Source organism: Peromyscus leucopus, chromosome 7 (genome assembly GCF_004664715.2).
Source record: "Peromyscus leucopus breed LL Stock chromosome 7, UCI_PerLeu_2.1, whole genome shotgun sequence".
Lineage (NCBI taxonomy): Eukaryota > Metazoa > Chordata > Mammalia > Rodentia > Cricetidae > Peromyscus > Peromyscus leucopus.
Window position 1 is genome coordinate 14,484,409 of NC_051069.1, and position 25,379 is coordinate 14,509,787.

The window sequence follows — 25,379 nt, forward strand, 5'->3', positions numbered from 1 at the left end:
TGCTGCTGTTTCCTGTCTGTGTGATGGACAGATCCAAGCCCAGGTGTGGTGATGTTGGCAAATTTCAAGCAGGCTTACACACCCCTCTCTGTCCTCCTCTTGTAGCAGGCTGGAGCTAGATCTTTTAAGGACTTGGTCCAATGGGGTGGGAATGGATAGGTGGCAAAGGTGGGGGTTAGGGGCCGGCCAGGCTTACTCTTCCCTTTGGAACCTGGTCTGGCCAGCAGCTGCCATGGGGCTGGGGACAGGGTTGGGGGTAGAGTTGGTCCGGTGTCTGTGGGTGTAAGAAAAAGAGGAAAACCATCTCAGTGGAAATTGCCCTGCGGTTGGCTCAGGCGCCCACAACACTGTATTTATAGAGAGCTCCCAGCAACTCTGGAATTCTTCACTGTCGAGTTAACCCTTTCTGAGCCGCGGTGCCAGCCTGGTGTCGAGGGGAGAAATACAGGACTGAGATGGGACAGCTGGATTGCAACAGGGCTTGGAGCCAACAGCTTGGAGGATGGGAGTGGTCAATGGCCAGTCACCTGTCCTCTCTCACCGAAAAAGAAACTTTGGCTCTTGGAAGTGTTTGAGTCCGTGTGGGGGATGGGCAGTGAGTAGTCCAACAACCCCCTCCTCGGAGCCCGGGGTCTTCCCCCCCAGGGGTCGAGCTGGGGTCCGGGTCGGGGGCGGGTCCAGGCCCGGGGCCCTGCCCAGCAGGCGGGCTCAGGCCTCGTCGTCGGATCTCCTCCGCGGGGCCAATTCAGCCTCTGGGGCGCACCCGGGTGGCCTTTCCGGGACCGCAGCTTCCTCTGGCCGTCCCTCCCCTCCCACTCCCGCCCCCCGGCCCTTTTCTGGCCGGGCCTCGCGGCGGCGGCAACACCGAAGGTGGCGGCGATTGGTCTGCACCCCGCCGTGTCCCCGAGTCCCGGGAGTCGGCGCGGCGCGGTGAGTGCTTGCGTGGCGCGGGGCGGCGCGGGCTGGGGCCGCCTTTGTGTGCGGCCGCGCCTGGACCGTGCGCGCTCAGGCGCGGGGTGCACGGAGCTGGGAGCCCGCGGCCCTTTCCCACAAGGCACCAGCACCCCGATCAGAGGACACCGCTAGGACTCTAGGGCCCGGAGGAGCTAAGAGCACCGCTGCCTGGCCGCTCCCTTCTTGGGGCTGGGATTTGTGGGATCTGAAGACTCCCCGAGTCTGGGACTTGTGGGGCCCCAGACTGGGTGGGTGACTGTTCAGGCCCTGGGTGTGGCGTGGGCATAAAGGCAGGTAGGTCACTGGGTTGATGGTTCTGGAAGCGTAAGGAAGCTGCTAGTCAAGACTGGGAGGGAAGCATTCCCCCGACTTTGAGGAGGAAAACACCATGAATGCCAGCTCTGAGAAGGGAAGCTGCGGGGGAGGGGAGCTCGAGGTTAGGTGGTCCCCTGTGCTTGGTTCTGGAGGTGTAGGTGACTGGCCGACTTCTACAAGCTGCAGAAGGGCATGAGGGAACAGGCTCTGGGAACAGCTTTAAAGACTCCCCCCCCAAATTAGATTGAAGTGGAAATTGGGATGGGGCAGTTTGAGATGTCTTAGCTAAATGGAGATGGATAGAGAGGAGATTCAGAGGAAGATGGAGAGAAGCTGAAGGCCCAGGGTGGGACCCAGAGGACAGAATATTGAATCCAGTTCCCGCGGGTGCTTCCTCACTAAGGCGGAGCCTACCAATTGCAGATTTGGGAGTTTAAGGCAGTGACCTGGCAGAAAGGGGGTTTTATTTCTAAGCCAAACCTGCTCTAATGAGAAATGCATGATGGATGACTCAGACCTGAGAGCTTATCTCATAGAAGGGAAATATTAAGCAAGTATTAAATCAGATGTTTGTATATGTGTGTCTGGGGGTTTTGTGTATGTGTTGGGGAGGCACTGACTTAATTGTGAAAAACTATTTCCTTTCAGATTGGTTGTGGATGATCATCTGTAAATGAGTATTGATTAAGTTAAACCCAAGTCCTTAAAAAAAATTTTTTTTTAAAGATAGAGTCTCACTCTGTAGACCTGGCTGACCTTGACTCACAGAAATCCACCTGCCTCTGCCTCCCTAAGTGCTGGGATAAAGGCGTGCACCACCATGTTAAGCTCAAGTCCTTTTCTTTTAAGTGTGTGTGTAGCTACTTTGAGTTTGAGAAACTAACGAAACTGTTTGAACTGTGTGCGAGTTATTTATTTAGTTGAGGCTCCTTTCTCATCCCCTCTGACTGCCCAGAAATCCCCAGGGCTGCTGCTGAGCAACAGCATTCTTTGTAGTTTGGGGACCTGCAAATATACTTGAAATTGTAACCTAATCTTGCCTTATGGGCTGGGCTGATTGAACGGCAGGCAAGCGTGGAGGGCTGGGGAGCTAGGTGGTATGGAGTGGTGGCCTCTATTTCCAACTTGGCTGGGAATAAGAATATTTTGGATGTGTGCATTTTTATGGTAGCTGGAGTTCTGAAGCACTAACACTTGACTAATTGTGGCCCATGGATGTCTTCCCCTCTGGTGTTACAAATACATCACAGTTAGCTGACACAGAGTATCCTGATGTCACCGACATTTCATCATGTCACTGGGGATATAGCTCAGTGTATGGAATGCTTGCCTAGCATGCGTGAAGACCTGGTTAGATCCCCAGCAACAAACAGTGCATAAACTGGCTGCTGTGGCTCATCCCTGTAATCTCAGTGCTTAGGGGGTAGAAGCGGGAGGCTCAGAAGTCACCCTAGGCTACATAGTTCAAAGTTCTTCTGGGGCATAGGAGACTTGTTTCAAAAAGAAAGGCTTTTCATTACATCATCACTTTAGGTTGGTCCTGTAGACATCAGTTTTGCCACCAAGTGTCATGAAGCAAAGGGACAGTAAAGAGAGAGAAAGCGTTTCTCCATGCACGGAGTAGCCTCGGTGATGATTTCATTGGTCCCATGACTGGTCTACAGAGTTCTGTGCGGTCCTGGCATCCGTGGTGGCTTCTTCCTGCTTGCAGAATATTGCTCACGCACTCCAGACTTGTGCTACAATAGGACAGACCCTGCATCTTGTGAAGGAAGAAGTCTGGTTTCAGGCCGGCCTCAGCATCAGAGGAGAGTTGGGATATTTGACCCAGTTTTCTTTTCCATCCCTGTCCCCCTTAAGCTCCGTCCAGGCACCTGATGGGAACAGGGCACTTGAATGTCCAAGATGCTCAGATGCCTGGCAGCTGGGTGCCTGGCAGCTGGGCTGGATGCTTTAATGTTTATCTTCAGAACAGTTATAGAAGTGCTGGCCTTTCAGAACAGTCCTCTGGGGAGCCTGCATCCTTATTCTGGAGAGGCCACCACACCTGACGCTTTCTGCAGGAGTCACCCTCCTCCCAGGCTGACCTCTCAGGGGAAGCCTTCATTCTCTTTGGTGGGATTTGGGTTGGACACCAAGATGAGAAATCTAGTTTGGGATGCAGTGTGATCCCAGAGCTGTGAATTGGCATTCCACATCCTCAGAGAGACTCCTAGAAAGTGTTGAGCGAGTGTCTGACCTGTAGCCGGATGCTTCTGGGTTGGATGTGCAGAAAACCCAAATCCTCTGAGATTATGACCACATGGGGGCTATTGAGCTGTGAATCTGAGTCATGGGGTTGGGAGAGAAGGAAGAGGGCAGGGAGGATGATGTCACTGCCCAGAAGCTTATCCTCTGAGTGGGTGGGGACTTTTGACTGCTGTCCCTTTTCCCACACCCTGGAGCAGGAGTGGCAGGGAAATGTACCAGCAAAGGGGGAAGGGCCTTGGTTGGGGAGAGGGGCTCAGCATGGCCACACAATGGGAGAGGGCCACATGTGCTGATACACAGCCCTTGCCACCACCTGTAGGTCAGCCAAGCCGTCCTGCAGTGTTCAGGGTAGGAGCATTGGATTTTCAGGATTCAGGGGTAAGGCTATGCTGGATGAACATCATGTGATTATCTTCACATCATTGAAGAGAAGAAGAAACCCAGGCCGGGCAAGGGCAAGTCACATACCCACAGGCACACAATAAGCAAATGGTGAGGGCAATCTATTGTCTGCCTTCAGAACTTTCTGCCACTCCAGAGGCAGCCTTAGGTTTGACTCATTTTGGACGTTGGCAAATGTGCCAAGGGTCCCCTTGGGCAGAGAGAACTCATCTGGTGAGCCAGGGAGAGAACAAGGCTGACCACAGAGACTTGTGGACCCCGACAGAATATTCTTGTCCTGTCAGAGGCCTAGTCATTTTCACACTGATGCTCTCAATTCCTAGAGAAGAGACCTGCCTATGCCTTCCAGTTCTGACTGGTTCTTCCAGCCGGCAGCCCCCATTCTCCCTCTCAGTTTCTCTGTGGTCTCGGGGAAGATGCCTCCACACCCTTCATGACTTAGGCATTAGCCCTCCCCAGGGAAACACTGGAATATTTGCTTATGAAGAGACCCTGACCTGGGGGGTGTCAGCCATGGGGCAACAGAGACTGGAACCCTTGATGCATGAAGTGATGACCTAGTTTCTGGGACGAGCACAGGGAAAGGGGAATAGAAGGAGCCAGACCTAGAGGTGAAGTTGAACTCTATGTTTGCTGCTCTGGAGACCGGTGATGGTGGGCTCTAGGCGGGAAGGAGAGCACTCAGAAGGACCAACCTGAGGTCTTGACTGGGAAGAGGTGAGGAAGCACATGCAGAAGGACCCAGTAGAGGACATGCCTAGTCCTCCATGCCCGTGGCTGTAATAACAATAATGACAATCGTTACCTCTGGGAAGCTGGGCATATGATGTGTACCTAGGATCCCAGTGCTTGGGAAGTAGAGGCAGGAACATCAGGAGTTCAAGGCCAGCCTCAGCTACGTAATGAATTTGAGGCCAGACCTGGATATAGGAAACCCTGACTCAAAAACAGTAAGACAGGCTGAGAAGTCTCGGTGGGAAGTGCTTGCCCAGCAGCCTGGGGACCAACCTGCATTTGCATTCCCACAAACCGCTAAAGCAGGCTGTGTTTGCAGTTCCAGAGTTGCTGTGGTGAGTTGGGAGGTTGAGACAGAACAATTCCCAAAAGCTAGCCTTGTCTCAAACAAGGTGAAAGGTGAGGAGGACAGACCCAAGGCTGTCCTCTGATCTCCACACATGTGCCAAGACCCCAGTGTGCCTGCATCACCCATGAACACACACTACGCACACACACAACAATAAAATTTACCACTGATTTGGTATTAAACACTTTACTCGATCTTTCTCTGTTGTCTTTATTCTCATGGCAGCTTTGTGAGTTAGGGAATGACCGTCCTATTTTATAGATGAGTCTCAATAGGTAGTCCTTGTCATTGACATTTGGTTTGTCACTCTAGCAAGGCTTCTGTGTCAGGATTTAAACACCGGGCTACTCCTGAGCCTATGCTGTGCCCTGGGCAGTAAAAGCAGCCTGGCAATTCCAGCTAATAGGTGAGGAATCCAGGCCTGGGGGCATTCATGAGCCAGTTCTAACGCTCATTAGTCACCCTTGCTGGCATGGCTGACTGTGGGCCCGAGGGCAGCACCCTCTCTTCTGGGCTCACATTCTCATATGAACCTGGCTGTGGGCCCCAGGCCAGGTGGATTTCAAAGGGCCTCCTACCTCTGAGGACTGGCGGAGCCTGTTGAGATCTGTCCCTGGTAGAGGCAGTGGGACATGCTCCAGAGAGAGATCCGGGCGGGGATTTTCTGCTAGGCAGAGCTTCTTTCAGGGCAGAAACAGAAAGGATTTAGAGGCAGAGAGGCATTGAATAGAATGCACGTGGACCCTTACTGGAGTCTGGCTGGGCTGGCCTTGCCAGGCATAAACGATGGACACCTGTCAGGGCTCAACAGATGTTGAGTGAATTCAGGTGTATGTTTCATGGTCCGCCAGCATCTGGCCTCCTGGGCTCCTATGTGCCTATCTCTTCCTTTCTTATCTCTTCGTTTCTTTGCATGCTGGCTGGTCCTTCCCTGAGCCCAGCATGACTTTCAATGTGTTCAGATCACTGAGCCTCTGATGGTAGGTCTGTGTGCACATATGTGCCCCCTGTGTACGCCCAGGTCAGCGTCCTACCTCTGCAGGTGGCTCTGAGTTCAAGCCGGCATCATGCTGCTTTAAGTGGCTGCTAGGTCCTAGAAGATGCTCACTTGAGGGCCTCTCCCTGAGCAGAAGGGAGTGAGAATGGTGGGCCAGCGCTGGCTGCCGTACATGCTTCACCATGCATGCATGCACTACCTACCAAGGCCTGTGGTTTACTTTCTGTGGGCTTGGAGCCTTGACCTCTGTGTGGTAATGATCATGTGGTTGGGGAGGCCAGTCACCCCGTCCTGTGTTCTGTCTTCTTCTTCTGTGTGCTTCCTGCAGGCATGGGGAAACAGGTCAAGGATGCCGGAAAGACCTTGAGCGGCTCTGCAGGCGGTTCTGATGACTTAACCACAGTCTTGACTCACACAGTCATTTTGAGAGGAAGTCGGGTTGCTCTGTTGGGTAGAATCACAGGGCTGGGGCATGGTATCCAGTGGGTAGCCTTGGACACAAAAGGCCTGAACTGACTCATTGTCAGGAAAAGAAAGCCACCTTGGAGGCACCTCCCCAGGGAATTTTAGAGACCCTTCTTCCCTCGCCCAGGTCCCTCACCCACTTACAGAGCATTTGGTGTTGGTTAGGTCAGTTCATATTATCTTACTCAGCCAAGCCCTGTGAGGATGGGAGTTATTATTACCATTTTATGAATGAGCAAACTGAGGACCAGCATAGATCCCCAAAGTCACATGACTTTGGGAATGACAGAGTATGGATTTTAACCTCCAACTCCAGAGCCACCTTCTTAGACACTAAGGCCCACTTCCACCAGGCGTTCAATGATGTCACCAGCCCAGCATGTAATTGTCATCTCAGCAGGGGTCAGAGACCTGGACCCTTAGGGAATAAGAATGAGAGCCTAGCAAGTAAGCAGTAGAGCCAGGACCTCAAGCCTCATACATCTCTGATATTACTGTTTTCTCTTTTCCATTTGTTTATTGCATTCATTTGTTTATGCATTCATTGTAAAACAAACAAAAACCAATGTAATCAAGTAGAAAACAAAAGGGAACTTGACCCCCATTCCCACATTCTAGGGGTGGGTTCGCCATCAGGCTTCTGGATCCTTTCTTCATTTGTAAGCATCTGTCTGTTCATCCGTCTGTCTGTCTAAGCACAGGTGCACTCACCCACTCATCCACCACTGAGCAGAGAGCGCTGAGCTCGCCATGGGCCAAGCCTTGGCTAGGATTAAGGACGGAAGAGTAAATGGAAGAACACATGGCTGCTCATCAGGAGGTTCCGAGGTGCCGATCAGGCAAGGTGCAGGGGATGGCGAGGACCTCTTTCGAGTGTCAGACTTTGTCCTGGCTTTGCTGTCACGGGTGCCTTCAGGGCAAAGAGGTAGTACCCATGTCACCTCAGAAGAAGGGACTGCAGTGGCGCAAACGATCCCTCAGGCGATAGGAGCGAGGGTCTTGTGCTGCAGACGCTGGGAGCGGCTCACGAAGTGGGGGGAAGTGAATGTGGGAAGGTGGGCAGAGCCAGGCCAGAGAGGGCTCCCTCAGAGCCCAGCCGTTATTTCAAGGGGAGGAGCAAGCCAGCGTTCCCTGTGCAAGGGGCTGATGGGATATAGTGCATGTTTTCTGAGTGCTTGTCTCCGTGTGCGAGTGTGTTCACATAGGTGCCAGTGTGTGTATGGGCACATGCATGTGTGTGAGTAAGTGGAAGCCAGAAGTCAACCTGGGTGCCTCCCTCAGTTGTTACGGACCTTGCTTTCTGAGACAAGGTCTCTTACTGAGCCTGGAGCTCACCGATTTGGTAAGCTTCCCTCCCTGGCCAGGGAGCCCTTTCCCAGCACTGGGATTATAAGTATGCCGTCACACCTGCTTTCTTGTTTTGTTTTGTTTCGAGACAGGGTTTCTCTGTGTAGTTTTGGTGCCTGTCTTGGAACTCGCTCTATAGACCAGGCTGGCCTCGAACTCACAGAGACCCACCTGCCTCTACCTTCCGAGTGCTGGGATTAAAAGGTGTGCGCCACCACCGCCTGGCTCGCACCCTGCTTTTATGTAGGTGCTAAACTGAGATCCTCATGCTTGTGTGGCAATCACTTTATCCACTGAGCTATCTCTCCCGCCCCTGGATCAATTCCTTTAGATTGTTGATAGCTGACAAATCGATTGCTAACAGCCTAGACCAGATCCTTCCTAGCAACCTCGGCAAGGAAGTCTTTACTGAGGGTTTCTGCAGAAAAGCTGAGAAAAGACTCTGATTGGTTATGGCTTGGCTCACTTCCCATCCCTGAACTGGGGGTGGGGCAAGGGTTCTCCCTGAGTCAGATCTGGTCACAAGCCCAGGCTTGAGGTTGGGGCCACAGCCTCCCTGTATCATATGGGCTGGATCCCCTACAAGGAGGCTGATCCCTGGTATCAGAAGAGGCCATTGAGAATAAAAGAGGAACTCATTAAGGACTTTGGAGAAAATGAACATCCACGTGGCGACTAGCCCTTCAGAGGTAGGTGTGTGTGTGTGTGTGTGTGTGTGTGTGTGTGTGTGTGTGTGTTACTCCATTGCCAAGGAGGGAAAGCACAGATGTCCAGGAGGAAGTGAGCGCGTCAGGTGAGGAAGGGGTGGTCTGTTTTAATTGAATCTGGGAATGGCTGTCCCTGTGCTGAGCGAACTTAGAGTCACTATCTCCAAGAAGCTGTCAGGGATATTTCAAGACAGTCTGGGGTAGAACATGGGGAGAGGGGGTGGAGGTGTGGGCCACAGCATCCCAGCTCCCCACTGCACAGAAGCAACCTGGAATCCTTAAGTGACCCCTGTCTCATCTTCCCACAGCCTCTTCCAGAGCACTGTCTTCCCAGAATATGCTGTGACGTTCACTCCTCCATCACCTTCTCTGCCACCTCCTCTCCCAGACAGAGGAATGTCCCCTTCTCCTAAGCAGTCCTTCCTAAGCCTCCTTGAAAGCTGTCAAGGAATTGCTAATCCACCATGTCCATATTGCCTATATGCATCTATCCCAAAGGACTGGTCATATTATACTTAAATTACACATTTGTTCCCCAAACCTTTGCCCTCTGTTTATTGTGAAAATACGGTACTTTAGGGGCTGAGAAGAGGGCTTAGTTAATTTAGTGCTTGCCTTACAAACGTGAGGACTTGAGTTTGGATCCCCAGAACCCAAGTAAAACCGGGTGCAGGGGTACCCCCACTGTAGCCCCAGCACTGGGGAGGTGGAGACAGGTGGATTCCAGGAGCTTGCTGGCCAACCAACCTAATCAATCGTGGAAATTGGAGGGATGCACTTGGATGGGCCAGTGAACTGGCAGAGCAACACGGAGCACCTAAAAGCTCCAGTCCCCTCCAGCTTCATCAGAAGCCGGCGGCTAGACATGAGAAGGTGGCCCTGAGTCCAAGGACTCACACATTTGATAATCTATTGTTTTGGTGAATTGTGTGGCACAGCTGCCCGGTGGCGACCTCGTCAAGGAAGAGCAAATTCTTGCAGGGCCATGAGAAAGAGCACATGCTTGTTCTGTGTGATCGTAGGGACTTAATAAGAACCGATACAGGCTGTCCTGGGAGATAGATTTTGGCTCAGAGTAAGGAAGCATTTTCCACCAATGAGAGCTGCCTCAAAGCAAGCAGATTGCCTGGAGTAAGGGGGTAGCTGGTTCCCATCCCCGGAGAGAGAGCTTACAAGGGGCCAGGGTGGCCAGGGAAAGGTCCTCTGTTCTGACACCTAACCATCCACTTCTGCAGTTGCTCCAGATTTTGCCCTGGGGTCTCTTCTCACCCTATTGGTGTCCCCCAGGGATCCCAGCTTTGGTTTCTGTGGTCACCAGTGTGTGAATGACTTCCCCCGTTTCTCACTCTTCTGTGGATGAACCTAGCTTAATTTCAGTGTGATCTTTCTCTTCTCCCAAACTCTGTGGGCTCCCATTCACCCGATTCTTCTAAGCATTATTCTTTTCTCTTTCTGTACAATCCCTGGGTCACTTCCACCCTTGAAATATCTCTCAGCTGGGCTCTGACATCCACTGGTGATTGTTGAGACTGTCTGTAGCTCAAAATTTTAAGACACCTATTTTAGATGGTTTCTTCTGTGGCTCTGAGCACTAGCAATTTTCCTAGGGTGGAGAGAGAAAAGAGACAAACCGAGGGATGGCTCCTTAAATTAGTTCATTCAGATGCCATAAGAAAGACCGAAATAACAGTGACTTATGCTAGAACAGATGCTTATTTCTCCCCCATGTGACCATCTGGCTATATCCAGGGCTGAAGCCGTAGCCCCAGGGACCCTCTGTCCTGCTGTTTTGTAATGCTTGGGGCTGCCCTGGCAGTGTGGTCCTACAAGACTTGCCACATCCCTATTCCATGCAGCGGAAGGGGGAGGAGGAAAGAGAGGGCGCCCTCCATCTTTAAGGACACGACCCAGAAACTGTACATATTAGTTCCTCTGAAATCTTATTAGCCAGAAAATGATCATGTGGCCACACCCAGCCGAAAGGAAGTCTGGGATCTGTAGTCTTTAGTTGAGTGGCCCTATGCCTGACTAAACGCTACAGGAGGGGAGAACAGATTTAAGGAAATAATTAGTGACTTCTGTGGTAACGTGGCTGTATGAATTTCAATGTAAGTCGCATGATAGTACACCATAAGGATTAAAATTTTAAAGAAGGTCCATTAGGTTTGGCAAAGTTTTTCTTTTAGAAATGTTGGACTCAGAGAGAGGAAGTTGGGCTGAAGATGGCTCAGCACGGTAAGGTGCTTATTTCCAAGGCTGATGGCCCGAGTTCAGTCCCCAGGACCCACATGGTAAAAGAAGAGACATGATCCCCACAAGTTGTCCTCTCACCTCTACACAGGTGTGTGGCATGCACTTAAATACACACAACAAATGGATGTAAATAATTACAAAATTTAAAAGAGATTCGTCTATTTTATGTGTGTGAATATTTTGCCTGCATGTAGGTACGTGCACCATGTGTATGCCTGGTACCAGAGGAGGTCAGATCTGGAACTGGAGTTATGGATGGATGGTTGTGGCCGACCATGTGGGTGCTGGGAACTGAACCTGGGTCCTCCGAAGGAGCAGCAAGTGCTTTTAACCTCTGAGTCTTCTCTCCAGCCCTGTATTTTTTTTTTTTTTAAAGAAAGGTGAATGTAGTCATTGTTTTTCTATTGTGATAAAATACCACGCCAAAGCAACCTGTAAAAGAAAGGGCTTACGAGTGGGGTATTGTGGCGCACACCTTTGATCTCAGCACTTGGGAAGCAGAGGCAGGTGGATCTCTGTGAGTTTGAGACCAGCCTGGTTGATAGAGTGAATTCCAGGACAGCCAGGGCTGTTACACAGAGAAACCCTGTCTCGAAAAAAACAAAATAGAAGGAAGGAAGGAAGGAAGGAAGGAAGGAAGGAAGGAAGGAAGGAAGGAAGGAAGGAAGGGAGGAAGGGAGGAAGGGAGGGAAGGTTTACTTGGGCTTACAATCCCGGGAGTTTAAAGTCCATGATGGCAGAGGAGGGTACAGTGGCAAGAACAGCTGAGAGCTTATATCCTGAGCTACGAGCAGGCGGCAGAGAACACATTGGGAATGGCACCAATCTTTTGAAACCTCAAGCCTGCCCCTAGTGAAACCCCTCCTCCAACAAGGCCACACCTATGTGTGTGTGTGTGTGTGTGTGTGTGTGTGTGTGTGTGTGTGTGTGTGCGTGCATTGGTGTTTTGCCTACATGTCTGTGTGAGGGTGTCGGAGCCCCAGAACAGGAGTTATAGACAGTTGTGAGCTGCCATGTGGGTGCTGGGAATTGAACCCTGGTCCTCTGGAAGAACAGTCAGTGCTCTTAACCGCTGAGCCATCTCTCCAGCCCCCATGGCTCACACCTCTTAATCCTTCCCAAACAACTACCAACTGGAGACTAAGTATTCAACTATATGAGTCTATGGTTCATTCAAACATCTTCATTCAAACAACCACAGTGGTAGACCTTATTATGACTATACAGTCACGTGCCAGAGCTAGGATCAGAAGCCCAAACCTTGGGCTCCTTTTCTGCCGTTGTTTCTATGTGTGTGTGCAGGTGTGTGTGCCTGTGTGGTTACTAGCTGTGGAAGCCAGAGGACAGCCTTGGCTGTTGTTCCTCAATTGTCACCCACCTTGGTTTTTGTTTGTTTGTTCTTGCTTTGAGGCAGGCTCTCACTGGCCCACAACTCACCAAATAGCCTTGGTTGGTTCACCAGTGAGTCTAGGGTTGGTTCTTCCTGTCTTCATCTCCCTAGCCCTGAGATGACAAGCACCTACCACCATGCCTGGTAGATAAACACCACCCCCACCCCACCACCCCTGGGTTCTGATGACCAAGCTCAGGTCCTCCTGCTTCTGAGGCCTTGGTCTTCATCTGCTGCCGTATCAAGGAGATCCGCTTGAGAGGCAGCAGGTGGGGCTAAGATGAGTCTCACCTTTCCCAGCCTTCCCTGGAGAGCTGTTCCAGGCCCTCAGAACACACGTGGAGGCTGTGATGGCTCTCAGGTGCCACTGAGCAGCCCTCCTGGCATCTTAAAGTGGGATCGACTGAAAGGCAGATCTACCTTCTGTACTGGGGTTTGCTACTTGAGCACACCCACACAGATGAGTCACCTTTGTCCCCACGGCCTCCCCAACAGGCATTCCATGCACTATTAAAGGAGTTGTGCAATGCACAGATGAACTACCGTATACAAGGATTCTTTTGGTTGCACATCACAGAAACTTAGCTAGACCTGGATTAAGCGGGGAAAGGTCGGCCCATCTAGGTCTGCAGCTTGCTTGAGGCGTAGCTGGATCCAGGAACTTAGCTGACATTTTTAGAGTGCTGTGACTCTCACTTTTGTCCTTTCTATAGGAGGTTGGGGGTGTGGGGTGGGCTATGGGGTGGGGCTAGAGAGATGGTTCTGTAGTTAGGAGCATGTATTGCTCTTGCAGGGAACCTTGAGTTTGGTTCCCAGCACTCACATGAAGGCTCACAGCTGTCTGTAACTCCCCCTGCAGGGGATCTGACACCCTCTTCTGGACTCTGTGGGCACCTGCACTCACTTGTGCACACACACACACATGTACACACCCGCATGCAGCTATACCTCCTCCAAAACAAATCAGGCTGGAGATGGTGCTGTGGTTAAGGGCACTTGCTGCTCTTGCAGAGGACCTGAGTTCACGTTCTAGCACCCACATGATGGCTAACAACAACAACAACATAATAATAATAATAATAATAACAACAACAACAACAATCTTTTAAAAAGAGGCTGGGATGATGCCAGTGGCTATGGTGAGGGCAGACTCCCTATGGAGTAAGTACCCCTGGGCCCAGGGCTTCTTGCCCCAGAGCCCATTGGCAGTCAGGTTTGCTGTTCTGAATGTGTGGGGTAATGAGTCTTGGGTGATTTCTTGAGAGTGCCCTTGGGTCCTAATTCTGCTGGGTTTGGATAAACTTGCCGTAGCTTCAAGGTGAAGGTGGCTGGCCCTGACTTACAGTGGCCAAGGTTCTCGGAAGTCTTTCTTGGGGGGTTCCATGGAGATTCTAGGCTGAGATTAGAATGGGGGGTTTCCTGGGTCCAGAATGGAGAAAAGGATGAAAGGGAGCAAGCTTAGTGTCCACTCTGGAAGTCTCTCATGGACCCTCTGGAGTGAGGGACAGCTATGCTCTGGAGGAAACATAATTAGTATGATCAGGAGAGAACTCTTGGGTTCCCACACATTCAACATACGTTCACGAGTGATCCTGGGGGTGAGCCCCAAGAACAGGAAGTAGCTTGAGGCACGGGAAGGCATCCTAAGAGGAGCCTTGAGTGTCAGGTAGAGGAATGGAGGTCTTCTCTTGTAACTACTGGGGAGCCGTGACAGATTTGCCAGCAGGGGGGACATGAGCCTGATTCCTGTCTTAGGTCTCAGGAGAAGAAGGGCCCTGAGACAATGAGTTTGGTAGGAGGTGATATGTGGGACACAGGGGTCAGTGAAGAGATGATCGGTATACGCAGCGGTGAGAAGGCTGAGAGATACGGAGTCTGAGAAGCATTGGCAGACTCCAGGTTTGTTTTTGTTTCAAGACAGGGTCTCTTGTTGCCCAGGCTGGCCTTGCACTCACTATGTAGCTAAGGATGACCTTGAACTCCTGATCTTCCTGCCTCCACCTTAGAGTGCTAAGATCACAGTTAGGTACCACCACCCCTGCTGTATGAGGGGCTGGAGGTTGAGCCCAGAGCTTCATACTCGCTAGGGAAGCCCTCATGAGACAAAACCATGGCCCAGCTCCCAGGCTTTGCTTCAGGCTTTGCTTCTGTCTAGGGGGTAAAAGAGGACAGCCGACGTAGAAGCTGGTAACTCTGTAGGTTTTAGCTTCCTATGGCACACAGCCAGGAGTCCAGGCAGCAGCCGGCTAGGTTTTCCTGCTGGCTGACTGTGGCCCTTTTGTCCGGCAGGAAGCGGTATCCCCGAGGGTGCCTCTGTGAATCGGAGCTGCTGACTCAGCACCCAGACAGGGACGCTTTGAGGCCACCAGACTGTGGACTGGAAGCATCTGGAGAGGAAGTGGCTGCCCAGGCCTTCTCCGCAGTGGACTGTGGACAGCCAGGGAAGGGGGTGGCTGGCCAGGAAGCTGGGTTTGGCTGAGGGACACCCTCTGTGCAGCTTCCTGGCATCGGGAGTGGGGGAAGGCGTGAGCGGATAGGATGGAAGGGCTGTCCCTGGCTACTTGAGGCTAGAGATGCCTGGCTGTAGGTAGGATTTTTTTCCAAGAAGGGTAGAAAGGGATCGCTGCAGGATTGGGCTTTTTCAGCTCTGTTCAGTGACAGATGATGTGACACTGAGAAACTCATGTGTTTGGGTTTGTTTATGTACTTATTTGTTTGTTTGCCCTGCAAAAATGTGATCAAGGCATATAAGCTGTCACTGGAGGTGGCCAGGACGGTATAAAATGTTCATGTTCTTGCTAATCATCGTTAGGTGGGACAGATGGACATGGGTCGCATGGCTCGAGCAGGCAACAGTAAAGGATATAAGAAGTGGTGCATGCGGCCTGCCTGAGTGAGGCACCTGGGGGAAGCCAGAGTACAAGCTGAACCCAGGGGAGTCTGGGACGCCTCTGGCCCAGGCCTGATCTATCCCAGTACATCACCTCCGGCTCAGCTCTGACAGCGACACCAGCTCTGCCCCTGTCCTCTCTCATTCCTGCTGGGTCTTGTTGCTTGGTCCCCATGAATTAAAGTAGCAGATGTCCCTCCCAAACTCCACATCCATACGCCCTGCTGCTCCTAGAACTCTGCCCTGGGCTTTCTGCACACAGGCTCCTAACTTAACACACCCTAGACCAAATGCTCCACATTTGCCGTCTCAGTGATCAGGGCTCAGAACCAACCGTCCTGACCGGTGCCTTCCTCATTTCCTACACTCTTAAGTGCTGTTGTTTCTCCTACACCTGCTTTGCCCCTTGGCTGGCTTCTCTCTTTTCTGCAGATGCTATCTCATTAGCCCTCTCAATGCCCTTTCTCTGCTCCAGAACCCTCAGTGGCTCCCGGCTCCCTTTTTTTTTTTTTTTTTCTGAGACAGGGTTTCCCTGTGTAGCTTTGGGCCTGTCCTGGATCTTGCTTTGTAGACCAGGCTGGCTTGGAACTCACAGAGATCCGCCTGGCTCTGCCTCCCGAGTTCTGGGATTTAAGGTGTGCGTCACCACTGCCCGGCTTAGGATAGAGTATGCTTTTCAAACTGAACCCTGAGTGTCTCTAAAACCTGCTCTTTTACTCTCCCATCAGACAAAGTGACCTGGTCACAGCCTGGACCCCAACCTCATCAGCCTTGTCTTGCTGGCCGCCTGGAGTCTTCCCTCTTAGATCTGGATGGTCCTGAGGAATTCGGAAGGTGCTGAGGAGGAACTTTGGAGACAAAGGCCTCTCTTCCTCTTCCACAGGCAGGAGCAGCCATCCGCCACGGAGAGCCCGGCTGCCAGCTGCCTCACAGGAAGATGCTGCGTGGATGGGGCGGCCCCAGAGTGGGTGTGTGCATGCACACGGCCCTGGGAGTGCTGTACTTCTGCCTCACAGGTGAGGGAAGGGCTTGCGGTCATGGCAGGGTATGGGATGCCTACTCCTTCCTGGGTTCCTGCCAGGCTGGCTCTGGCATGAAGAATCATACTGATTTCCATCTCTGGATCCACAGGCAACCTACTTCACCTTAGTCTCTACTTTCCCATCTGTGAAATAGGACTTCAGCTCTGCGTACTATGATAATTGAGGTTCTCAAACACACTGAGTAATCTCTCTTCAGGACCCTTCTACATAGGGCTTCCTCTGCCCAGAATTTTCTGCCCTCAGACAGAGAGGCATAAGTCCACTCTTTATTTTGTTGAAAGCCTTTGCTCAAATGACATGTCCTCAGCATGCTTCCTTGGCTACCTTGTATAAAACAACATAGCATTCTCTCCCTTCCTATCCTGTGCCCATTACATCCTTCCTAGCATTTCCCTCCACTTGACATGTGGTTCCTTGCTTATTGGCTGTTGTCTTCCTGCTCAGAAGATAGAGTCTGTCCTCAGGGATGGGGTGGATGCTTGCTATGTTGTCAGTGCTCAATCACCAGGATGAGTAAATGAAGCTACTTCCCACATAGTGCTTGGCTAAGTAAATGCCCTGTTTGGGTACTCATTCAACCCATGGAGAAAACAAAGCTGAGTGTCTGGTGCCATCTAGTGGTCACCAGAGGCAACACTCATCTCTAGCCCTAAGAATTGATTTTGTTTATTTTTGTTTGTTTGTTGGTCTGAAACAGAGTCTCACTATGTATCCCTGGCTGTCTGGAACTCACTATGTAGACAGGCTGGCCTTCATCCTTACAGAAATCCACTTGCCTCTGCCTCCTGAGTGCTAGGATTAAAAGCGTGCCCCCAGCCTGGTTCTCACTTCTTTAGAAAGAAAGGACTTTGGGTGACTTAAGTTCTGCAAGAGATACCTTGGACTAGTTGGCCAAGATGAGAACTAGCCTAAGCTTTCATGGAGTGACAGAAAGATAGGCAGGCCCAGCTTCAACCTCTAGACATCACATACCGGGAAAGTGTGGAATTCCCGGGTAAAACATTTACCATGGAACAAATACAGTTCACAAAGCCTTCTGTGGGTGCTGTATTCAGTCAGCTTCATTTGAAGGTTGTGCGTCACATATTTTGAGTGTGCCTGCTTCCTGTGGGTGCCTAGAGTGCTCACCTAATCACTGTGACCACGCACGACACACTCCCCAGCCCCTTCCTGACTTCTCAGAGCCTCTGAGGGAGAGATGAGTCCAGATAGAGGTTCCTGGCAGGGAAGCTGCTGGGAAGTTGGGGATAGAGGGCACAGGTGGCCACAGAGGAGACCATCCCAGGGCCCTTTTCTCTGGGAGCTTAGGATTTCCTTCAGGATGGAGTCATCTTGGGATTTTATGATTTACATTCTGTTACGTAGTTGCTTTTCTATAGCTGTGACAAAACGCCATGGCTAAGGCAATTTATAAAAGAAGCATTTCACCTGGGGTCTTGTTTACAGTGTCAGAGGGTGAGTCCATGACCATCACGGCAGGGAATGTGACAGCAGGAAGGCAGACCTGGCCCTGGAGCAGTAGCTGAGAGCATACAGCTAATCCACAAGCACAAAGCAGAGCGAGGGACGGCCTGGGCTTTGGAAACCTCAAAGCCCACCCCCAGTGACACACCTCCTCCAACAAGGCCACACCTCCTAATCCTTCCCAAACAGTTCCACCAACTGGGGACCAAGCATTCAAACATATGAGCCTATGGGGGCTGTTCTCATTCAAACCACCACAGCATTGATAATTCTGACTGCATCGCAGATCTGGCTGGTTCTACCAACACTTTTCACTTTTTTTTTTTAAGACAGGGTCTCACTGTGTAGCCCTGACTGGCCTAGAACTTGCTACGTAGCTCAGGCTGGCTTTGAATTGACAGAGAACCTCCTGCCTCTGCCTCCTGAGCGCTGGGATTAGAGCCTTGTAGCTGACTCCTATGCTAACCGCCTCCTGTGGCCTTTCCTCCACTGTACCGCTTCTTACGAAGACTTCTGCAGTGGCCCCCTGACCGCCCTCCCTCTACTCTTTTACAATATAGTCTCCCTTTGTAGAGGGGCCAGGGTGAACTGCGGGCTTTGCCAGCCACATCACATCCAATAACTAGTGCCCTCCTTAGTGCTATGCCCTCGAAGGCGGGGAAACCCCAGGTTTCTCCCAGCGTCTCTCAAAGCCCTGTCTGGCCCGCCTCCAGTGGGATTCCCACTGGGTTACCTTCCCCATACACTCTCACTGGCCCCCTACCTCAGGGCCTTTCTATCTGCCGGTCCCTCTCCCTGGCACCCCCCCCACCCCCACCCCACCCCCCGCTCTGTGTTTACACAGAGCTCATGCTTCCCACCTTATTTAAAGACATGGCTGTTCTTTCTTGTATAGACGTTAAGTATGTTTATTTAGGAAGTGAAGAGAAGAAAAAGTACCCGTGAAGTTCTCTCACCCAAAGATAATCACTAAGAACATGGGGTGTATACTTTCTGTAGGCATCTCTAATTGTATGTATACCTCTAATTATATGAATAGTATGTATTTGTGGGGAATGCAAGTGACCTGGCAGGTGGAGGGTACCTGCTGGGCTTGAAAACTGTCTCTTTGCTTTGAGTCCTTGGCTTCTTTTCTTTTTTTCTTTCTTTCTCTCTTTTATGGTACTCCCTCTTTATTTTTCTCTTCCATCCCTCCGTCCCTCCCTCCATCCCTCCCTCCGTTCCTCCCTCCCTCTGTCCCTCCGTTCCTCCCTCCCTCCCTCTTCTGGGACAGAGTAGATCCAAAGCTGGGCAAGTGCTCTAACACAGAGGCACATCCACAGCCCTTCCCCCTCCCCCCATAGTCTAACCACGAGCTGATAAATATCTGTGTTCATCACGGACTGCCTGTCTCTCCCATTAGGATGTAAATAAGCTCTAGAGTGTGACCCGGGTCCTGGTCCTTGTTACATTCCTAATTCATGTTGACAGAGAGCTGCTCACAATGAGGAGCATAGATCCGGAACTTACTTTGAGCCTCAGACCTAAAAGGAAGGCTGTGGGAAGCCTAGAGACAGCTGTGGAAGGAGAGAGACCCTGAAAACCCCACCTTTCCTAACTGCCCCACCCCTCCGACTCACCCCCAGGAGCTGTGGAGGTCCAGGTCTCTGAAGACCCTGTGGTGGCCCTGGTGGACACTGACGCCACTCTACGCTGCTCCTTTTCCCCGGAGCCCGGCTTCAGCCTGGCACAGCTCAACCTCATCTGGCAGCTGACAGACACCAAACAGCTGGTGCACAGCTTCACCGAGGGCCGGGACCAAGGCAGTGCCTACGCCAACCGCACAGCACTCTTCCCTGACCTGTTGGTGCAGGGCAACGCATCCTTGCGGCTGCAGCGTGTCCGAGTAACCGACGAGGGCAGCTACACGTGCTTTGTGAGCATCCGGGACTTTGACAGCGCCGCTGTTAGCCTGCAGGTGGCAGGTGAGTATGGAGAGGGGGCGCCTTCCGCTTCTGCTTCCACTCTCCACCCTCCTGCGCGCAGCTGCTCACACACTGCTGCACCACAAATCCCGCTCTGGTCCGACCAGCCTCGTGCATCCTTTCTGCCACTGTATCTCCTGCACTGATGTTGGTAACTCCTGGCCCTTTGCTACCCTCCAGCATGCTACTCAAAGCCCAACAACAACCTGGGGACAAGGTGACGGTCATATGCTCCAGCTCCCAGGGCTGCCGTGAGGTTTCAGTGTTACCTTGACTGGCAGGGAATACCCTTGACTGGTCATGTGACCACATCTTAGATGGTCAAGGAGCGGGCTTGTTTGCTATGCCCAGCATGCTTAGGGTGGTGCAGGCTGCTAATGGCACCTACAGATGCCTGATCCTCAACCTGGTGTTGCAGTAGGATGTGCACAGTTCAGTCACCATGACAACCCACAGAAGCCCCATGGGTTTTTATTTTTTGGCCTTGAATGGCACCTTAAAGGGAGGTTGTTATAGTCTGTCAATTGCATTTGAAGTTAAAGGAAGTTAGTTCCCTATCCTCAATCTCCCAGACAATGGAGAAACCTGAGAGAGAGATGGGAGAACGGTGGGGCAGGGGACTTCAAGTCGTGTGGAGTCAGTCACTGATCGAAGGCCTTCTTGACCCGAACCCCCTGCCCCGCCCCCCCCCGCCCCCCCCCCCCCCCGCCCCCCCCCCCCCCCGACTCCAAGGCTGTAGACGTTTCTGCGAAGGATGGAGATGCATCCGGGTCAGCAGAAGGTCACGGGACAGGAGAGCCTAAGGAGCTTTGCTGGGGAAGGGGAGCTGGAGCTCTTGACAGTCCCATTGTGTCAAGTCTGGACCGCAGGAATGGGTGGCTCTGGTCAGACAAGGCCAGCCTGCTGTGAACATCAGGGATGAGACTCGATCTGTCTAGGGAGAAAGAGAGGGGACACGGCCCGTTGTAGAAGAGGCTGTGGAGCAGCTGGAGAGGCCCTGTGCTTCCTTACTGTGTTGTCTCTAGGATTCTGACCCAGGAGGCATGGAGGTCTAGGTTCGGAAGATCCTGTGGTGGTGGCCCTGGTGGACAGTGACACTACTCTATGCTGTTCCTCCCCCAAGCCTGGCTCCAGCCTGGCACAGTTCAACCTCATCTGGCAACTGATATACACCAAATAGCTGGTGTACAGCTTCCCCAAGGGCTGGCCCAGGGCAGGACCTACCCCAAGAGTACAGCGCTCTTCCCTGACCTGCTGGTGTAGGGTAATGTGTTCCTGAGGATACAGTGCACGGGTGTAGCTGGTGAGGGCAGCTTCACCAGCTTTGTGGGCATCCGGGACTTTGGAAGTGCTGCTGCTAGCCTGCAGGCTGGTGGCAGTTCAGTACCGGGAGGGAGCGTCTTCCGCTCCTTACCCAGTCTGCATGCTGCACCCAGACAGCCCATCTGCTGTCCCACTGCTGGTCCCACCATCAAAGAAAGCCTCCGAGCTGACTCCTAACTAATGGCCCCACGTGTCCTTGTCTCCACGGTGTCTCTTGAGCCGACTGTCACTGACCTCTACCCTTTGCCACCCTCCAGCCCCCTACTCGAAGCCCAGCATGACCCTGGAGCCCAGCAAGGACCTGCGTCCCGGGGACATGGTGACCATCACATGCTCCAGCTACCAGGGCTATCCCGAGGCTGAGGTGTTCTGGAAGGATGGGCAGGGACTGCCCTTGACTGGCAATGTGACCACATCCCAGATGGCCAACGAGCGGGGCTTGTTCGATGTTCACAGCGTGCTGAGGGTGGTGCTGGGTGCTAACGGCACCTATAGCTGCCTGGTACGCAATCCAGTGTTGCAGCAAGACACTCACGGCTCAGTCACCATCACAGGTAAGGGGAGGGGGTGAGCTGAGGAAGAGCTGAGGGAGCAACTACCCCTTTTCTAGGCCCCTAAGCTGGAATATCAATATAAAAATACTCATTTTCATGTAGATTTCAAGCTTCCCAAAGCCTCCCCAGTGAGAAGTCTTTAAAGTAACTTGCTTTCTGAAGCTGATGAAAATCATTGATAATGTTTGTTCTCCTGAGCCTGCTGGCCACGGCACTTATGCCTCTTACTTACAGGGACCACAAAGTACCTGCCTGGAATCTAGAGGGGTGGGTAGAATTCTGGACAGCCACGAGGCTTGCTTAGAGACATGATGAATGAGGGTGTGCTTTCTAGGGGTCACTTCTTTGGTGTGAAGGAATTACAACTGCGAACCCCTGGGAGACCATGGGGCCTCCCAGGTGGATCCCACTCACCTGGGTCAAGGGCAGGCCCTTCTCCCTGCAGACTAGAGAGGGCCACAGTTGAGAGCCAGAGTTGTCTCTACTGCCCCCATGTGGTCAAATGCTAGGTTGAGCCTCTAATATTGGAGAAGTCAGTCTCTGGTTTCCAAGTCAGCACTAGTCCAGGTAGGCACCTTCAGCGCTTGAGGCTGTAAAGAGGGCCCAGGCTCGCCTTCATGCCAAGGTAGACAGTCACCCTCTGTGTTTGCCCATGACATGTCTCAGCTCAGTCCTTTGATAGGCCTGTGTGCTGGGTCTAGCTCCCGAGGCCCTACCTCTGGACCCTGTGAGCTTTCTCAGGGACCTTCTACAGCTCTGAGATCAGGAAGCAGGTTGTCCATCACCGGTCCTTGTCTTTTGTCGTCCCACAACTTCTGCCTGACGCCCACAGCCCACCCAGCTCTTTACTTCCAATGGTTGCCGGTGTCTGTGTAAACCTAGGCTTCTCTGTAGAGAGCAGCGTCGTCTCAGAGGGCCCCTTCCTGCTCTCACGTGTTCTGAGTCCTACCTTGATCTTGTAGAGAACACCACAGGGGGGGAAAATGTTTCACTGGGGCTCCAGAGATGGCTCAGTGATTAAGAACACTTGCTGCTTTATCCTGAAGACCGGAGTTTACATCCCAGCACCCACATCAGGTGGCTCCCAAGTGTCTCTAACGCCAAGTGATCAGACGCCGTTTTCTGGCCTTGGTCGGTACCCTCACACACAAGTGTGAACGCACACACACAATCAATCCTTTTAAAAAAGACAAAGCAGTTTGTTCCCAAGAAAGACCAAGAAATGCGGAATGAGATGGACACATGTGTGAAGGTTTTATCAGGAAGGACAGAGGACTCATGGCGATCTTGCACGGGGGGGGGGGGGGGGGGGGGGGGGGGGGGGGGGGGGGGGGGGGGGGGGGTTGGGGGGTGGGAGGGTGGGGGTGGGAGTGGGGGTGGGGGTTGGGGGGTTGGACTATCTGTAGTACTGTAAAACAAGGGTTTGTATGTGGAAAGAACATTTGCCCCACTTCAGAGAACATTCTTTATACCTCAGTAGCTAGCACTGAGAGGATTTCATTTGGGCCAGCGTTACCAAGCACGAGTCATACAAGAAACTGAGGCCCAGTGAACAGGGACTCTCCCCAAACCATAGGCTAACACAGTGGCTCCGAACATTTTGGGGGCCAGACACCACTTTGAAAATTGGACCGATGATAAAGGCAATGGTTTGCCCCTAGCTTGGCGGGTCCCCAGCCTCTCTGAACTCTGTCTGAGGACCACGTTGGCTCCCGGTTCCCACATTCTGCAGCAAGCAGATGACCCAGGATCTGAATCCGCGTTGGCCTCTTAGCCCACTTTCCCTCCTCCCCGCGGCTGGCCTCCTGTTTTCATTAGAGCGGAGCCGGCTTACCTTGGAGCCCTTGGCCTGCATTTTGCTCCGGGCAGCTCTGCCTTGTACAGCATTCTGGGATTTCGATGCTCAGTCCTCTAGCTGCTCTCCCTTTCCTGATGGGGGTGAGTGACATTGAGTGTGCTGGGCTAGGCCTCTCTGGAGAGGGTTTTCTGGATCAAAAGCTGGAGCTACAGGTCTGAGCCCCAGCTGACTGTGTCCTTTGCTAGAGGAATGAAGTCTGACCATGTTTCAGGCAGCTGAGGGGCGAACACAGGGAGACTTTCCTTTGAGTAATTCGTTTATACTAGTTATATACTGAATAGACTCATTATGACAGTTCGTACATGTATAGAATGCATTTTGATGATATTCACCTCTCATACCATTTCATGTTCCCCTTTCATTCCTCCACCCAACTAGTGCCCTCCTATTTTCATTATTCTAAAACCTTATTTATTGTGTGTGTATAAAGGTCAAAGGACAACTTTCGGGAATCGGTTCTCTCCATCCACCATGGCTTCCGGGGCTAGAACTCGGGTTGTCAGGCATTCAGAGCAGACTCTTACCAACTGAGCCATCGTGGTGTGCCCCTCCCATTTTAATGTCTATTTTTTTGTGACACAATGACTTCCATGAGGATTGCTTACAGGAGCACAAGTGAGTGATTGATTATAGGAGCTTGGGCGCTTTATCACTGAAGAAAATGTCTCCCCCTCCCCTAGCAACTATTGGCTGCCTGTAGCTCTTCAGGGAGGGGTGGAGTCCCTTGAGTATTTCTGCTGCTCTGCCCTGTCCACGGCTGTAGGAACCTTGTCTTGAAATTTCCGGAGGTCTCTCACAAGTGCTCCAGGCTGGCCTAGCTGTCTGCCTCAGCTGCGGCCTTCTGCTCCGGTTCCGCTTTCCCAGATGATGGCTTCTTCAGATTCCAGGGCCCAGAGCGGCCGTGTGCCCCACCCCCACCCCCACCCCGTCCCTGTGGAAAGCATGTCTGCTGCAAAGGACTTACCACAGTTCCTCTGGGCCTGGGCCGCTGCAGGTGCAGGGTGCAGGGCCCTGGCTTGTGTGCTCCAGAGGCTGCTGATGCCCTGGCTGCATGTTGTCCCCAAAGAGCAAAAGGAACCCCCTGTCCTTGTTAGATTTTTTTTCCCCCTCCAGGGCTCTGCGCTGCACCCAGTGTGGCACTAAGCTGAGGGTGGGATCTATGCTGGAGTCATGTGGGGATGCGGTTAGATCACCTGCTGGCCTCAACCTCACCTTCAGCTCCTCGAGCTCCACTCATTCTCTTGACATGATGTATCTACCAGGGGTAGCCTCAGGGCTGCCTGTGACTATTCCTTGGGTGAGGCTCACCCAGATCTGACCCTCACCCCAGGCCCTCATCTGTGTTTAGAACTAGGCACACTTTCTGTAAAGAGACAGAGAATAAATACGTGGTGGGCCATGTGCCGTCTTTCTGCTGCCGATTTTATTTATTTGTTTATCAGTCTCTTTATTGTTGGCAGGATCTCATTGTCTCAGTTGACCTTGAACTCAGTCTGTAATGAGGATGACCTTGAGTTTCTTATTCTGCCACCTCTACCTCCTTAGTTCTGGGATCACAGGTAGCATGGGAACCCGTGCCCAGTTCATATCGATGGTGCTGGGAATCGAACCCCAGGCTCCATGTATTCTAGGCAAGCACTCTACCAACTGAGCCACATCTCCAGAGCATGGTAGCTTTTCTTTCTGGTCTCCTTTATTTCTTTTCTTCTTTATCCTTTCTTTTTGTAACTCTTCACAAAAATAAAAGCTAATACTAGCTAGCTCATGGATTGTCAAAAACAGGCCACCATCTGGCTCATGGGCTGTAGCTGGCTGATGTCTGACCCTCAGGATGATGTAAACCAGGTGGGACGGCAACCATCAGGGAGGCCTCTGGAGAGGTGGCTCTTAGGCCAGGTGGGGAATTTGGGAGTCCCTGCTAGGAAGGGAAAATGACAGGACTCTGCAGAGGCTGGGAGGGGTCAGGGACTCTGTGGAGAATGGCTGAAATGAGGCTTCCTGACATTAGACAGAAAAGCTGGGAGACTAGAAGCTGGGTCAGCCGAGAGATCCTTGAGCCACTCTTAGCGAGATTATCCTTAGCCAGTGGGCCCTAGCCATGGTTATTAATCACCCTCCG

General features: G+C 52.1%; 1 protein-coding gene across 1 annotated transcript in view; it reads left to right on the forward strand.

Moving 5' to 3' along the window:
• The first annotated feature begins 281 nt into the window (after positions 1 to 281).
• Cd276 (CD276 molecule) overlaps positions 282 to 25,379 on the forward strand; it is a 32,017-nt gene continuing 6,919 nt past the window's right edge. The window contains 9 exon segments of the mRNA XM_037207465.1: positions 282 to 930; positions 15,783 to 16,070; positions 19,187 to 19,544; positions 19,706 to 19,789; positions 19,791 to 19,852; positions 19,855 to 19,992; positions 20,581 to 20,718; positions 20,721 to 20,900; positions 21,106 to 21,402. Coding sequence (XP_037063360.1) covers positions 15,992 to 16,070; positions 19,187 to 19,544; positions 19,706 to 19,789; positions 19,791 to 19,852; positions 19,855 to 19,992; positions 20,581 to 20,718; positions 20,721 to 20,900; positions 21,106 to 21,402 — 1,336 coding nt within the window. The 5' untranslated portion in view covers positions 282 to 930; positions 15,783 to 15,991.